At 43.8% G+C, this 15,182-nt stretch overlaps 1 protein-coding gene across 5 annotated transcripts; it reads left to right on the forward strand.

The window, feature by feature from the left end:
• The first annotated feature begins 6,458 nt into the window (after nt 1–6,458).
• On the forward strand, nt 6,459–14,992 carry TUBB6 (tubulin beta 6 class V). 5 transcript variants are annotated; one of them, XM_074146136.1, is made up of 6 exons: nt 6,527–6,583; nt 7,240–7,348; nt 8,485–8,595; nt 13,355–13,445; nt 13,508; nt 14,053–14,986. In XM_074146136.1, exons 1-6 carry the CDS (start codon nt 6,527–6,529, stop codon nt 14,416–14,418), a joined length of 735 nt encoding a protein of 244 aa, XP_074002237.1. In that variant the 3' UTR covers nt 14,419–14,986. The 5 variants fall into 5 exon arrangements, with proteins under 5 accessions (XP_074002234.1, XP_074002237.1, XP_074002236.1 ...); XM_074146135.1 differs by lacking the exon at nt 13,508 and having other exon boundaries at nt 13,355–13,467; nt 13,810–14,986; XM_074146133.1 differs by having other exon boundaries at nt 6,459–6,583; nt 13,355–14,992.
• The last annotated feature ends 190 nt before the right edge of the window (nt 14,993–15,182 follow it).

Genomic DNA, 15,182 nt, shown 5'->3' on the forward strand with positions numbered 1-15,182 from the left:
GCAATGCCATAGGAGACTTAGGAGGCTGCAAGTGTAACAGTTTAAAAAGCAATTACATAACCTAATGGATGATTCAAAAGGATTATTAAATATGATGGTCCAGGTCCATTCTTTGGCTCAATGAAGCCGTAATCACTGATTGCCAGGATGTAGAAGGGCATTTTGGGGGAAGCATTACCATACCCTTTCCCTAGCACCCATCACTGGCTACTGTCAGAGATGTAATTCTAGATTAGATCGATCTTCCATCTAATCAAGACCAGCTGCTGTCAGCATACTCATCTGGTCAGAACACGCTTTTTCTCCTGATAGTCTTTAGCATGACTTCTGGTTAAAAGACCACTTTGTCCTCATTCTGCTGTCTCCCACACTCAAAACACCAGGACTTTACTGATAAACTCTGCATTGTACTGGTATCTATTCAGAACTGACTAAACTCCAAAAGCAAGTCAGCAATATCTCAGATTCATTATCCTCTTACAGCTGTACCACTCACTGTGTGATACAGATAATGCAGGGCACACATTCTAGCTAAAATTTGTTTTCACTCTGTCCTTCAAACAGCTCAATTCCTCAAAATCGCTGATGTGCAGAGAGGCTGGAGAGTTGAATATAGATAAATTCCTGCTTTAATTTTGTATTTCCATACTCTCAGTTGTAGCTGTAAGAAAACGCTAGCCTGGATATTTTACTGACTGTTGAACACACAGCACAGCCCATTCTCTAGCTCTGTTTGTTTATGTAGCTAAGTGACCTATTAGAATGGAAGTTAAAAACATAGCCACACCAAACACACATTCTGCCTGAAAAAAACAGGCAGGTACATGCCTCTCTCTTCTCCAGCTACTACAGCTATTGCATAAAAATCACTTTGACCAACTCCGCAAAAAGTTCTGGATGAGTTACTGTTAGCATTGAGGCTAAGCACAGCGAGAAACAAAGGGCTGAAAGAAAATACTGATTTCCAAAGGACAGAAAATATGTTACAAATGAAAAGACAGTAAGTGCTGAAAGTACAAAGGTGACTGAATTCCAACATGTTAATATTCAGGGTTGGACTTCTAGTGCTTTTCCGTTCATCTTGTCAAACTGAGAAAAGCGTGTGAAAATGCAACTCAAAACTCCTTTTGACAAGAGGGTGGAATTCCTCCAGTGTTGCTTCACACTTTCAGACACTTCAACGATAAACATATTTACCTCTGACCTGATGTAGTGACCTTTGCTTTAACATTACAAAGTTCAGGCCATAATCTTGTGAGCTAAAATACAAACACCAGCATTACCTCCACTGGCAGCTACAGTTATAAAGCAGTCAGGTGAGCAGCATTAAAACAAACCCCTGAGTACCACGTTTGAGCTTAGGTGGCAATTAGTGACACCACAGCTTCCACAGCAACAAGACTCGGGGGGCGGAGGGGAAGCAAAAAACTTTTTGAGGACCATATGAAATATAGTAGCTTTTATAGGCAAAATGTGATAAGCATTAGCCTTATGAGACTGTCCACTTCTCTGGGTGTGTCTTGCTGTTTCCCTCCCACTTTTGACCTGTTTGACCATGCTGTCAGGTTCTTGGGCTGTTTCTGGACTCTTCTGCAGCTGCAATATCTCTGGAACTCAAGTGCCTCTATCAGATTGTGTCACAAGAGGTTGATAGATTGAAAAGATGGTGGTGGAGATAGATGGGCACACACTTGCATGGAGCATGACTTCCCATGCTTTGTTTCCTCAGGAAGCCAGGCCAAAAAAAAACCCAAGGCCAAACTGCTTTAAGATACTTTTTTCCTTTGTTTTTTTTTTTTTTTTTTAACTTACATGAAAAACTTTCAGACTAAAGGAACAACAGTTACCCTGGGACTTTCATTATAAAGGTGACTGTGGGGTTAGTGGCACTTGCTAGCCTGTTACAAGCTGTCAGAGTGAATCCACAGATTTATTGCTTTGGCAGTTAATGTAAGTGCTAACAAGCTTTATAACACTGGATGGACCCTTGTTGGTATTCTTATGTATCAAAATACAGCATATTTATCACTCTGAAGAAGAGAATAGTAGCTATCATGTTAACTGTTCTGCATGACATGAATTTCTCTCTAGTCCTTAAAAACTCCAGTAAATAGAAACAGTCCTAGCAACAACCCTGATACACACACAAATGTGTTTCCTGAAAAGCAGGAAGCAGCTTAACAATCATATCATATGACCACCTAAATACAGAAGAACTTTTCTGGGGTTTTTCCAGGGCATTAAAGTACATTTCCATGTGACTTTGTGGGAGATGACTATTGCCTGGGCTGCTGTTACTGGAAAATCCTGCTACTCTGTAGCATGGACACCTTGCACATTTTGTCCTGCCTTGTGAAACTCATCATCTTGTAGGTATCCATGTCTATTTTAGCCAATGCAAGAGCAAGGAATACATGAGAAAGGCTTAAGAGCAGTGGGAGCTCTGCAATGCCACATGGCCCCACCAGTTTGTCTTGACAATGAACGTATATGGCTTTTTTGAAGAAGCAGGAGTAACGTGACTGTGTAACTGTAACATTTGCTGTTACCCTCTGATACAAGTGCTAAGACTGACAGCCAAGATCCTTGTCGGTGCTGACTAACAGGAATAAAGAATCACATGGCCTCTACCCATCACATTGGAGCACCAAAGGGCTCCCCAATGAAAATGAACTGTTCTGGGCTTTCACCAATTAGAAATCTCAGACTAATTCATACTTGGCCTAGTAGTCAGATATTCCTTAATCCACATCTTGTCTATTGTAAAGGGTCATGCCACTCCTTAAAATACAAGCATGGATCTCTTTTACTACTTAATCATTTGCTTCCATACCTGGGAGCGAGAGGTACTTTGAGGGTGTAAGTCGCGTAAACTGATTGTTCAAAAGTCTGTCTGGAGCATGAATTCGCAAAGTTGGGCTATTTGTTTACTAGTTTTGCAGGTTGCATGTATTCATTGATTTTTTTTAACAACAGAAGTGGAGTTAAAATTGCAAAAGGAAGGAAAAGAAAGGAAAAACAATGAAGGGAGTAAATCTGCGAGTCAAATCTTAAGAAAGCTTTCTTCCTATTTTGTGCATTGTGAAAAAAAGCATTACATTAAATTAGCCTATGAAGTGAATGGGAAGGAAAAAAGACTATGAGTTATGAAGGTTAGAAGTCATATATATTATAGGTATCTGAGAAACAGACTATGCAGCCAAAGACAAGTGAAAATCCATTGTACAGAATCTACAGTGTGTTCCTGTGTTAACCTATTTCTAGAATGAATCTCATGGACCCAGTCAGATGAAGCAGCTGGAGAGAAATCTTTAAAGACATTCAGGTGCCTTAAATTTCCAAGAGGTGTTTAGTGGGGGTTTAAAATACATCCAGAAGTAATCCATAGCAGTTGAGTACATAGTAGGATTTTGAAACACCTAAGTGCCTTTAAAATCCCAGACCAAGCCTGTGAAGATTTAAAGAGAACGTGTCGGCTTTTGTAAACACGGGTTATAATGGCACCTCCACCTCCTAAGTCAGCTCAACTACTAAGTAAACACAAGCATGGATGAAAAGGATTTGAAGGTACATTTACATTCAATGACCAACAAATGGGGGTTGCTTCTTTTCAGATTGCTAGCAATAAAACATGCAGAAGCTGCAGGTTGATTCAGGTCTGACTGAATATTAGACCATATTTACATAGCTATAAAATGTGTACAAGTGAGATGCAAATTTGTTGAGTAAACTGTTGCTCACCTTCATCACACACATGGTTCTACAGTCTTACATGTACTTCAGTAGGTTACTTTGTATGTGTGGGAAGCTGGCTGAAGTTTTGGCCTCAAAACAGTGTTTGACCAACTGCTGCTTCCAAACAGTAGACAAACCTTCCAAAGATGACAGGCAATGGCACTGCAACCTATACAGCTTGTCAGGAGGCACATGGACTAACGGCTCTACTACAATACTGTCTAATATCTTCTTTTACCCCCTCACTGGCCTACCTATGTCCATTTTTTCCTTCTTATTTTATTCTCAAAATATCATTTGATTCAGATAATCAAATGTTCTACTGCTGGGTTATGTGATTCAAGACTTACCTCCAGGAACACAAAGGAGCACAGAGGAACAGTGGCAGGTGGGGAACCCAAATAAGATACCCAGAGAAAAGGAGCCCCTGCCCCAGCTCCTCCCAGAGAGGGATCAGTCCATGGGCTGGGTGTGATACCCGTCACCAACAGTCAATGGGAAAGGCTTCATGGATCACCGTACAGAGAGGGGTTATTGCCTGCAGGGGTATGGGACTCTTTAGGGCATGGAGGGGAAGAGCATCTTTGGGATTTTACAAGATGACTTATGGGATGTTTAGAGGAGGAATCAAAGGTGAGGAAAGGGGAGGATAAAGGTAGTTTGGTATGGAAAAATAAAAGGATACTGGGCTAAAATGGCTCGTTTGTGTGTAAACAGGTTGCTGGTCAGTACGCCTGTCTGGCTATGCTTTGCACCTGATCTCAGTGGAGCTGTGGGCCTCTGGGGATAACATTTCCAGGTGCCAGCAGCTGGGAAGACTTTGGATCAAGGGTCAGCTACTGAATAGGATGAGTGTCTAAGACTAGCTACTAGAGGGATCCATATTGTATAAATGTATACAGATATATATTTATTTTCCATTAATGGGCTTCTGTCCCAACCAGCCAGAGAAGGGAATAGGATGAGGCCATCAGCGCTGTTGGTGTTTGCATGAGTGCTGTGTTTTCTGCCTGTGTCAATCAGTGTGGCCAGCCATGTGTATATGTATATGTGTGGGGAGGTATATGCGTATGCATGTGCATGGGCGTGTGCCTATTGGTAACGCGCACTCAGCCTTACCACTAGCTGGACCTGGGAACTAACTATATTTTAAAAAGTGGCATGCCAGCAGAAATGATGGCAAGTTGATGGCAAGTGTGAGCCACACAATAGTATGTGGAAGGATCTGCAAGGTGCAGGGAAAGCCAGGCCTGGAAGCCATACTCAAGGACATACAGATTCAAGCAAAGCCCAGGAAGACCTCACTAATCAAGCTACTAAACAAACGACTTGTTCATGGATCTCTTCCAAAAACGCAGTTCACACACAGAAGGACATTTATTTGAGTCCTTCAGCAGAGAAAAAGGCACATAGTATCCAATCCTGCGCTGGTGGCTGCTTGGAAGGCAAACACACTGATCCTCCAGCTGCTTCACTGATGTCAGAAAGACATTTGACTCAGCATAACATGGCATGTGGGGGCTACTCAGAGGTCATTTGCAAGAAGCTGCTAGCCCTGCTGAAAAACACTTATGAAAAGGCAAGGTTGGAGCCCAGAGCACACAGCCTGGCTGACATCAGTCATGTCACAGCAACACAAGGGCGGGCAATAAGGATGTGACCTCCCAGCTTAGGTACAGATTCTGGGTTATACGTGGATTACTTATTGATTGATGGGCATTATCTTAACTGTATTCAAACTGGAGAAAGCACCCAAGATTCTTCTCCTGGAGAGTCCCTGCTGGGTCACCTTTGATCAAACAGATAATGAGGTCCTGTAACTCTGGCCTCAGGGCTGCTCTTGCACAACAGCTGAGATGCGGTCAGACAGCAAAGATGTGCATAGACAGAGGAATGCCTCCCACCAGGGCTATATATCAGAATAGGCTACGTACACAATGGCATCCCTCATCCCACAGAAGAGTCCCAGTGGCATTAAAACAGGCAGCCAAATTAGGCAGCTTTTCTATACCTGGGAAACCATGAAATAGCTACTTACAGGGATCGTAAACGAGATTCAGTAGTTGTGGGAACTTGTTTCCTCTCTGGAGGGGAAAGAAAATCTCTCTTTTCATTAAAAGTCAAGCTATTCAAACTATGCATATTCCAGGGCGGTGACATGAGCTTTCAGGAAAGTCTCCATAAAGACTGCTTTGCCTTCTAAGTTACACGCAGCAGCTTACTATCTGGTTTCTGGGGCGAAACTGCCTCAGCAAAGAGCGACGCAAAGAAGATGGCCGTTGGCAAGGTCCACCCATTTCTTTGGACGCTGCAGCTTCAGTGAAGGTTGCGGTATCTGCCCGGCCGAAGGGGACAGCAGGCCGAGGAGCAACAGGAGAAAGGCGGTGATGTCCGCCTGCAGACAGCAAGGGCAGGAGTCCCTCCTCGCCGGCTGACGATGACATACCCACCTTTGCCAAAACGCGGTCGGGGTGAGAAGCGCGGGCGGGGCCGGCAGCCGCCGACGGGGCCGAAGAAACCCGCCGGGGACCCTCGTTAACGGTGAGGGGAAAATGCGAGGGGGCGGCCGTTACGAGGCCAGCCGGGGCTGCCGTTGGCGGAGCGCGCGCGGGACGCCGGCCGTTGGGCGGTTGGAGGGCGGGGGTGGGGGTGGTGAGGGAAGGGTGGGGTGGGCGCGCACCGCCCCGGAGCCCATAAAGGGCCGCCCGGCGCCGCACTCAGCCGGGTTTGAGCGGCGGGAGAGCTGAGGCGAGGTCCGCTGGGGAGGGAGGGCAGGCAGGCGGTCATCGCCATGAGGGAGATCGTGCACATCCAGGCGGGGCAGTGTGGAAACCAGATCGGCACCAAGGTGAGCCTTGAGGGGAGCCCCGGGACCCCCCCGCTGCCTCGCGGGAGCCGCCAAGCGCCTTGCGTCCGGGGCGGGCGGGGACGCGCTCAGGCGCTTCTCCGGGCCGTTTGGTGCCGCGGGGCCGGGGTGTGCCAGCCGCCCTCCCGTGCCCCCAGCCAGCCGCTGCCGCCGAGAGGCGCCGGGCGCGCTCGGGCCGCGGGGCACCGCGCATCTGCCTCTCCCCGTGACCATAAAAGGCTTTGAGATGTGCCGAAACCAAACGGGGCTATTTATTTAATTATAATTTTGTTTTGTTTTTTTTGTTTTGTTTTTAATTATTTTTATGTTTAAACTGGCCAGGCCGTGGCTCAAAAGCGGGCAAGGGCGGCAGAAGTCCGAGCAGCCCCCGCCGAAACCCCGCAGCCCGACGTGGCGAGGAGTTGGTCGGCCGCCGTTTGTCCGTTTTGGGTTTGAATCCTGGTGCCTGCCCAGCTCTCCTTGCCGCCCTGTCCCGTCCCGGGCAGGGAGGGGCGGCGGGCACGCCAGGAATTCGGCAGCTGCGGCCGCACCGGACCGAGCCCACCCCTCTCTCCGTCCGCCACGGGGCCGGGGCGCTGGGCAGCACCGGGGTGCTCCGCAGGGGAGTTCTCAACCCACTTCTCCTTTTCCTCCCTTAGTTTTGGGAAGTGATAAGCGATGAGCATGGCATTGACCCAGCCGGAGGCTATGTCGGTGACTCAGCGCTGCAGCTGGAAAGGATCAATGTCTACTATAATGAATCATCGTGTAAGTGTGGGATGGGGAGGGGTGCGGGAGAGGGGACTCCGTGGGAAGGGACACAGAGATCTGAGAGTGAACGGGTCTGTGAAGCTGTATTACACATCTGGTCATGCTCCTTGCGTGCCATCAGCCCCTCAGCTGATCCCAGCTCCCCCCATTATACGCAGGAAAGATTATCTACTTTCTTATAAACTGATAACTGGGTGGTACCTCCCCAGGCAGAGAGAAATGGCACAAGGGGCTGTCTTTAGGGTCTGGAGGTGGAGGCTTGTTTATTACTTAGCGCTATGCTAGACACTTGCTCTTCTAACATATGATTATTTCATCAGATGTGTCGTATCAATTGCCCCAAATTAAACTGTTGGTCATATGAGCCTGCATCTGTAGTACTCCATCTCTGATTTCATGACTGAGAGGGTTGGGCCATGGGAAATGGAGATCTATGATAATTTATTAGTAAGATACCAAAGGTGCCCAAATCCTCTGAGTCAGTCTGGTGTTGAAGGGTGTTAACTGTGTAAAATGGGGATCATGAGTCCTTTGGTCTATGGACATGAACCTGCAAGTGCGAATGTTTCATCTTTTGTCCAGATCAAATTAATTCATATTATTTACCTGAGTTTTCTTGAACAATTTCAACTGGATACAGATTCTTTATTTTGTGCTTTGTGGTGTGATGTGCTAATCTACTATTTTTTGCCCCCTACACCAAGTAGCTCTTTCAGTGGAGGTGAATCCTTCAAGCATAAAAGCTAGTGAAATTTACTAGGACCATTTGAACATAAACCCTTCACTCACCCCATTATTCACAGAAAAGATTATCTACTTTCTTATAAAGAACATAACTATTTTTTTTCTAATCGGAAACTTTCCTCCTTCATATCTATTGCTAAAAAAGAGCTTACAAAATGTAATACACCATCTGTATGACCCCCAAAATGTCAAGTCTGTTTTTTAAGGAGAATTAATTTGTTCCCATGGTGCTGAGGTGTTTTACCACCATGACTTCCTGTATAAGAAATATTTATATATGTACAATCTATATTCAACTAATAATATGAGACATAATGTATTTGTGTATTGGGAGCTATAACTGTTAGCTTATTTCAGAACACTAAGGGCATACTTGCTTTTTATTGTAGCCCAGAAATTCGTACCAAGAGCGGTCTTGGTGGACTTGGAGCCGGGAACCATGGATAGCGTGCGGTCCGGTCCTTTTGGTCAGCTCTTTCGGCCTGATAATTTCATCTTTGGTATGTGGATGTCACTTCTTAAAAAGCAAAACTATCCAACAGTTGTTTGGTTACCAAGGGAATGGTCAGTTCCAATTATCTGTAAGTCAGCTAAAAGATCCTGTTAACTAAAAAAGTATTTTTTCTGTTAATAATTTCTTCAGTTAGAAAGCCACTGAAAGTTTCCTATGGTATTCAGATAAAATACATTTGCTTTCCATATATATGAACTCCAGATAAATCCTGAGACCGCTGCTCTACAACAAAATGCATGGAAATTCTGCAGAAAATGGATGGCGGGGGGGAGGGGGAACCTCAACCACAAACCAACCAGACCACTCTTCACTTGAATTCACATTAAATGCTTGAGCATGAAATTGTTTATGGGCTGTGTAATTTGACTTTTTCAGCAGATCCTTACAGTATAGTAAACAGCGGAGGAAGAACAACTGCATAATGGGAAACACTGTTATATATAGCCAGTTACTGGGTTATTTTCCAACATAGTGAGGAACAGTCTAAGAGCATGTGGGGAACTTCTGGTATTGCAGTGTTCTTGCACAGGGTTGTTTTGGCTTTTACTGTTTTACTTTGGACTTCTGTAGTACTTTCCACTAAAACTTAAAAATACACATTGCCAGGATTAATTTTCATAGCATCTTTATGAAGTACGGAAGCATTATGCCTTTGCACTAAAGGGAGAAACAGCGTGTGAAAGTGCAGTGATCCACTTGCTGAAACAGGAAGCCTGAATGAAAGCTACCATGAGAACTCTCCTGCCCTTTTGGTTTCCAAGTCTGCACTAGCCACAAAACACATTTTCTCCTGCCAAAGCAAGCTTAGGTTGCAACTTAGTTTGGTATATTGTGTTAACATAAGGAAGGAACAATGCCAGGGACAGACAGAGATAAAATAAACATTATTTGGGTGGTATTAAACAAACTGAAGTCTGGGTTGTTGCTGTTGAGGTGGGGACTAAGAAGCCGCATAGAGTCACTTTAAGCTTTTAACTAACTTTCTATGTTATCCCTATTGTTCTCCTGTATAGTCTATGGCAGAGATGTTAAAGGTCTCTTTTAAAAGAATTTTATGTTACAACATGTAGAAGTTATCCTGGGGAGAAAAGCCAGAGACAGGCAGCTTTATGAAGTATGTTTTTATATTCAGGTTTCCCCTTTCACTCCCTTTTTCCTGCATGGACCACACAAGCCCTCTGAAAGTGAATTCACCTGACCTATGGAAATACCTGAACTGGAGCTTTACAGTTTGGCATACCACCAGTAAAACCAGAGCAAAATCAATTCAGAGCATTTTCAACAACAGTTCACTGTACTCCCTTCCTGCCAAGCTAACAATGAACCAACAGCATGTGATCGGCTTGTATCTGACTGAGGCCCCTGCCAGCATCAGGCACTGTCCTCCCAACCTGCTGAATAATGCAGAATGGCTGCCTGAGCGCTGAAGTAATGATCTTCTATGTCAAAAGCCAACAAAGCATTTTGTTTTCTTTTCAAATATCTGGCCTGGGCCCACAAAGGGTTTTGTGGCAGAAGCTGGCAGTTCCATACTTGCTGTATGCCAGCATGTTAGGACTTAGTCTGATGGAGATGTTTTCTGCCTCTTCTTGTGTATACCTGCATGTGCCCATGTCTCCATAGCAAGTAACTGTGGAACATCAATCAGGATTTCATTCAGGTATATTGAGTGCATGATCACACACTCCAGATACAGTAATTTTAGCTCAGACTGGAAGGAGATTGAGGTGGGCACAGAATAATCCTTGTGCTTTAATGCTTGTGTTGACAAGGTAGTGATCTAAAAGGTGAAGAAACAGGTGGAATGAAATTGCTGCACAAGAGCAGCAGGTCTACTGGCCTTCTAACAGCATATGATTGCCCACCAGGAACTGCTGTGAACTCTGATGTGTCTCCTCTTGTTAACCTCATTTGTACATTTTTGCATTTGTCATTCTTTTCTTGTGTATGCCTTTTCTAGCTTTGTTGCATACATATCAGCCCAATTTAAGTTTTCTGAAGTGGTATGGGCAACCGCAAAAAAGTTGTTAGCCAGTCAAGGGAGCTGTCCTTCCCTCTCTAAATCCATACTGTGTGTTCCTGCACCAAGGCTGTTCATACTGGGCCTCTGAGTCTTAGTGTGCAAGCTACTGATCTCTCTTCCCAGGTTTGTCTTTTATTTCAAGCAGTGGAGAAAGGAAAGAAGAGAAAAAGAAGATTGCAGGAAATAGCTGCCATTTTGGAAATTAAAAAAATAAATTGACCATTGGACAAATGGCTTCTATGCATGCACAGCTCTACCTGAACACATGTAATAACCATTCAATGTGTTGGAGAAAGAAATAGTGATAGAAGGATCTGGAAGTACCAAGAGTGCAGATAAGTTGTGGGATTGCTGGATGTAGACTTTCTTTAGATCTCAGTGTATGCACAGTGAGAAGAGGCAGAATGCTAGAGACAGGCTGCGTACAATGCAGAGCTTCCAGGACTGGCAAAAGATCTGCCAAGTCTTGATTTTTGTGGACACGGGCTCATTTTCAACCTAGTGATTTAGTCCTGGTGGGAATTGATCATTTTATGTGGTTGTCTGAGATTTTCAGAGATCTGGTAAGGTACCTGATAAGTGGAAGGCATCCAGTGGGGTTTCACAGGATCATGATCAAGATTTCCAGGTGTGTGGCAGCCTTGTCAGAGCCATGGCTCCTCTGGACTGTACTGTATTGTCAGGAGCTTCCAGGGCTTATTGTACATGTTCTGTGTGGTGGTCTTACAGCTTGATAGAGCCAGTGGGTTTGAAATCAGATTACTGGGCATATACGTGTGCACAGAAGGAAGTTTCAAATGAAAATGTGGGAGACCCTAGGCAGGTGGCTGACTAGTGGACCAAGTGTAGTGACACCATGGGAGCAGCCAATAGTTGTGGGCTGGAAGGAAGCCATTGGTATTGGTGTAGGCAGCCACTGCTACAGTTACACTCAGCAGTTTAAATACAAAAGCTGTATCAGTGCAATACAGACTGGTGGTGTCTAGGAATTTTTGTGATTCATATTAAGACTGAGGGAGTCTAGCGCAGTTAAGGGCCAAAAGGAGGACGTCTACCTCTGTATCAGGTGTTTTGCCTCCAAATGTAATCTGCAAACTAAGCAAAAGCAAGTAAAATCAGTCTCTACTGATTTCTTCTTTTTTCCCCATGAAAATATCTTTTCCATGTTTGTGAGAGTAATTCCCGCTCTCCTCTTACCTTGTTCTTTGTTCTTGTTTTCCTTTCTCTTTCTTTCTCCATTCTTCCTTTACCTCACTGCCCACTGAAGAAGGACAATATAATGTTTACACAAGAGGCAATCTGCAAAATAAAGTCCTAAACTCAGAATTTGGCTTTGTTAGGATCCATCTACATCTTGGAGTGATGTCTGCTTGTTAGTGTCCAGCCTGATGTGCTGCCCTATCTGTAGCAGGGGATCTGCTTAAGCAGACAACTGATGGTTACGAGCATGTTCAATTCTGGAAGGATATTACTTTGTGCTTTGCCCAGCTGGGCAGGAAGTGCTGAGCTCCCTAGGTTCAAAGAGAAAAAAATATAGCAGCATATAGAACAATGCATTAGCTAACCAAATACATCATGAGGAAACCAAGGATTTATGCAGTGAAAATAAAGTGCATCATATTTAAACAATATCCCAGCAAGCAGTTTCCCTGATTCATATGTTTGGCACCAACACAGTGCACTGGGAATTGAAATGAGGCATGGTAATAGGAAGGAAGGGGATGGTCTTGGAGAACAGCGCAGAAGCTGACAGCCCTATACCTAATTCTGAAACTATTGCTCTTTCTGATTACCACTCACAAGAGTTACCATTAAGTGACACACATGTGGCACAATATATGTATGGAGTAGTCACTGTGAGGAACAGGAGTATTAAAATCCCGGTCCCCCATTTAATCCTCCTTGTTATCTAAATAATATTTAAATAGTGACATAGCAAAGGATACAGATTGTCCATCTTAATAAATTGAGTGGCATGTAAAATGAAAATGGAAGCCTTGGGGAGAAAATAAGGGGCTCATGAAACATCAGTGATCTAGTTTTGCAAGTTGCTTTGCAGATCCTGAAGAATAGTTTGTAGGGAAACCAGTAAAAGCTAAAGGTGCTTAATAACTTCCAAGCTTCTGTAATAACTTTCCTGAAGCTTCTGCTGATCAGTATTTTCATTCAGGCTAGGTAACGGTGAATTTAAAAAAGCTATAGTTCTTGATATAACGAGTTAAATAGGACTTCTGAAGCCCAGCCTTATCCTTGAATGAAAACAATACCTCTGTGTCTCACGGGAACAGTCCAAGAACCTTTCATTTAGAAATGTGTATCTGTGATTTAACTTGGTATACATCATGGACCTTATAAACAGAAAGTATTTAAATATTAAACAGTCATCTTGTGTTTATGGAATAAGCAGGGTCAGGAGTGTGAAAGCTTTCAAAACAAGGAGTCAAGACCATCTTTGCACTTATGGAAGGTTAAATACCAAAAAAGAAAAAAACCACCCAAAGACATTAATGAAGACTACCAGGGATTTGAGGCAAAAGGACACTATATAAAAAGTTTATGTTGATACTTCTAAAGACATTTGTAGGCAAAACTGAAGAGGACAGTTATCTACCTGACAGATTTATAGCAGCTTTTGTTACAGACGTGAATCCATTTGGCAAGCAAATACTAAACCTTACCAATAATTTTGTATATTTTCTTTCTCTATTGTGTGTTGTTTTAGGACAAACTGGTGCTGGAAACAACTGGGCTAAAGGACACTATACAGAAGGGGCAGAGTTGGTTGACTCTGTGCTTGATGTTGTAAGAAAAGAGTGTGAACACTGCGATTGCTTGCAAGGATTTCAGCTCACTCATTCCTTGGGAGGAGGGACAGGGTCTGGCATGGGAACCCTACTCATCAGCAAGATCCGAGAGGAATATCCGGACAGGATAATGAATACCTTTAGTGTCATGCCCTCTCCAAAGGTTTCTGATACAGTGGTGGAGCCTTATAACGCTACACTCTCGGTCCACCAACTGGTTGAAAATACAGATGAAACCTATTGCATTGACAATGAAGCTTTGTATGACATTTGCTTCCGCACCCTGAAGCTTACCACTCCAACATATGGTGATCTAAACCACTTGGTTTCTGCTACCATGAGTGGGGTAACTACATCCCTGCGTTTTCCAGGCCAACTAAATGCTGACCTCCGGAAGCTGGCAGTGAATATGGTCCCTTTTCCACGCCTTCACTTTTTCATGCCAGGCTTCGCTCCTTTGACAGCCCGGGGCAGCCAACAATACCGAGCACTCACTGTTCCAGAGCTCACTCAGCAGATGTTTGATGCCAAAAATATGATGGCAGCCTGTGACCCAAGGCATGGGCGCTATTTGACAGTGGCTACCGTCTTCCGTGGTCCCATGTCCATGAAGGAGGTTGATGAGCAGATGTTGGCTATCCAGAACAAGAACAGCAGTTACTTTGTGGAGTGGATCCCAAACAATGTCAAGGTGGCTGTGTGTGACATACCTCCTCGTGGCCTCAAGATGGCTTCCACATTCATTGGCAACAGTACTGCTATTCAAGAGCTCTTCAAAAGGATCTCGGAGCAGTTTTCGGCCATGTTCAGGAGAAAAGCCTTCCTCCACTGGTTCACAGGAGAAGGAATGGATGAAATGGAATTTACAGAAGCAGAAAGCAACATGAATGATCTGGTTTCAGAGTACCAGCAATACCAAGAAGCAACAGCAAATGATGGAGAGGAAGCATTTGAAGATGATGAAGAAGAAATCAATGAATAAAGAAATTAGGTGCGCTATTTTTCAGGCCAAATTCTCAAATCTGGATTTCTAATAATTAAGCTTATACATCCATATTTAGGCTTCAAAAAAGAAAAAGAAGAGCATGAGTCTCGGATGTTAGAGGTGCTCTTTAGAGTCCATTGAGGTCACTGAGAACTGAGGACATCATCAGTATTTCTGGAAATCAGGCCATTTCTATTCATGAGACAAATGTAAGGCATTCTGTTAAGACTTTGACCTAAGAGTCTGAACACAGAGATTGCTAGTTTGGGATCTTTTTTTTTTCCAAACAAAGTTTGTCATCCCTAAAGTTGTACAAGAGAAGATGTAAAATAGGCATGAAAAGCTACGAAACGGAGCCGTGCTATTTTGATCCAATCATGAGTAAGAAAATCTTGTGGGTTTGAAGTATTCATTCTGTACCAAATGTACAATACTAAACTGCCAGGAACAAAATTCATTCATAATAAAAAGAAGAAAAAGTTTTTAGCGATTCTGTACAGTAACTTTTAACAGTGGTATTTGACTCCTGTCCTCTAAAAACAAAATAAAAAAGATTAGTATCTTCTCCAGCAGAAGTGTTTTGGGCAGTCAGTGCTATATAAATATCCAGTGAGCTGCAGGTCAGAGGCTGGATTTATGCTATGTGACTTCATCACTTGCAGCTGAATAATCACAGATTACATATATATGAAATCTATCCATTTGTGACGTGTTCTGTAAGGGCCCTTGGGGTTTAAAGTGGCACCTCGGTATCCTGCTGG

This window comes from Numenius arquata, chromosome 4 (genome assembly GCF_964106895.1).
Source record: "Numenius arquata chromosome 4, bNumArq3.hap1.1, whole genome shotgun sequence".
Taxonomy (NCBI): Eukaryota; Metazoa; Chordata; class Aves; order Charadriiformes; family Scolopacidae; genus Numenius; species Numenius arquata.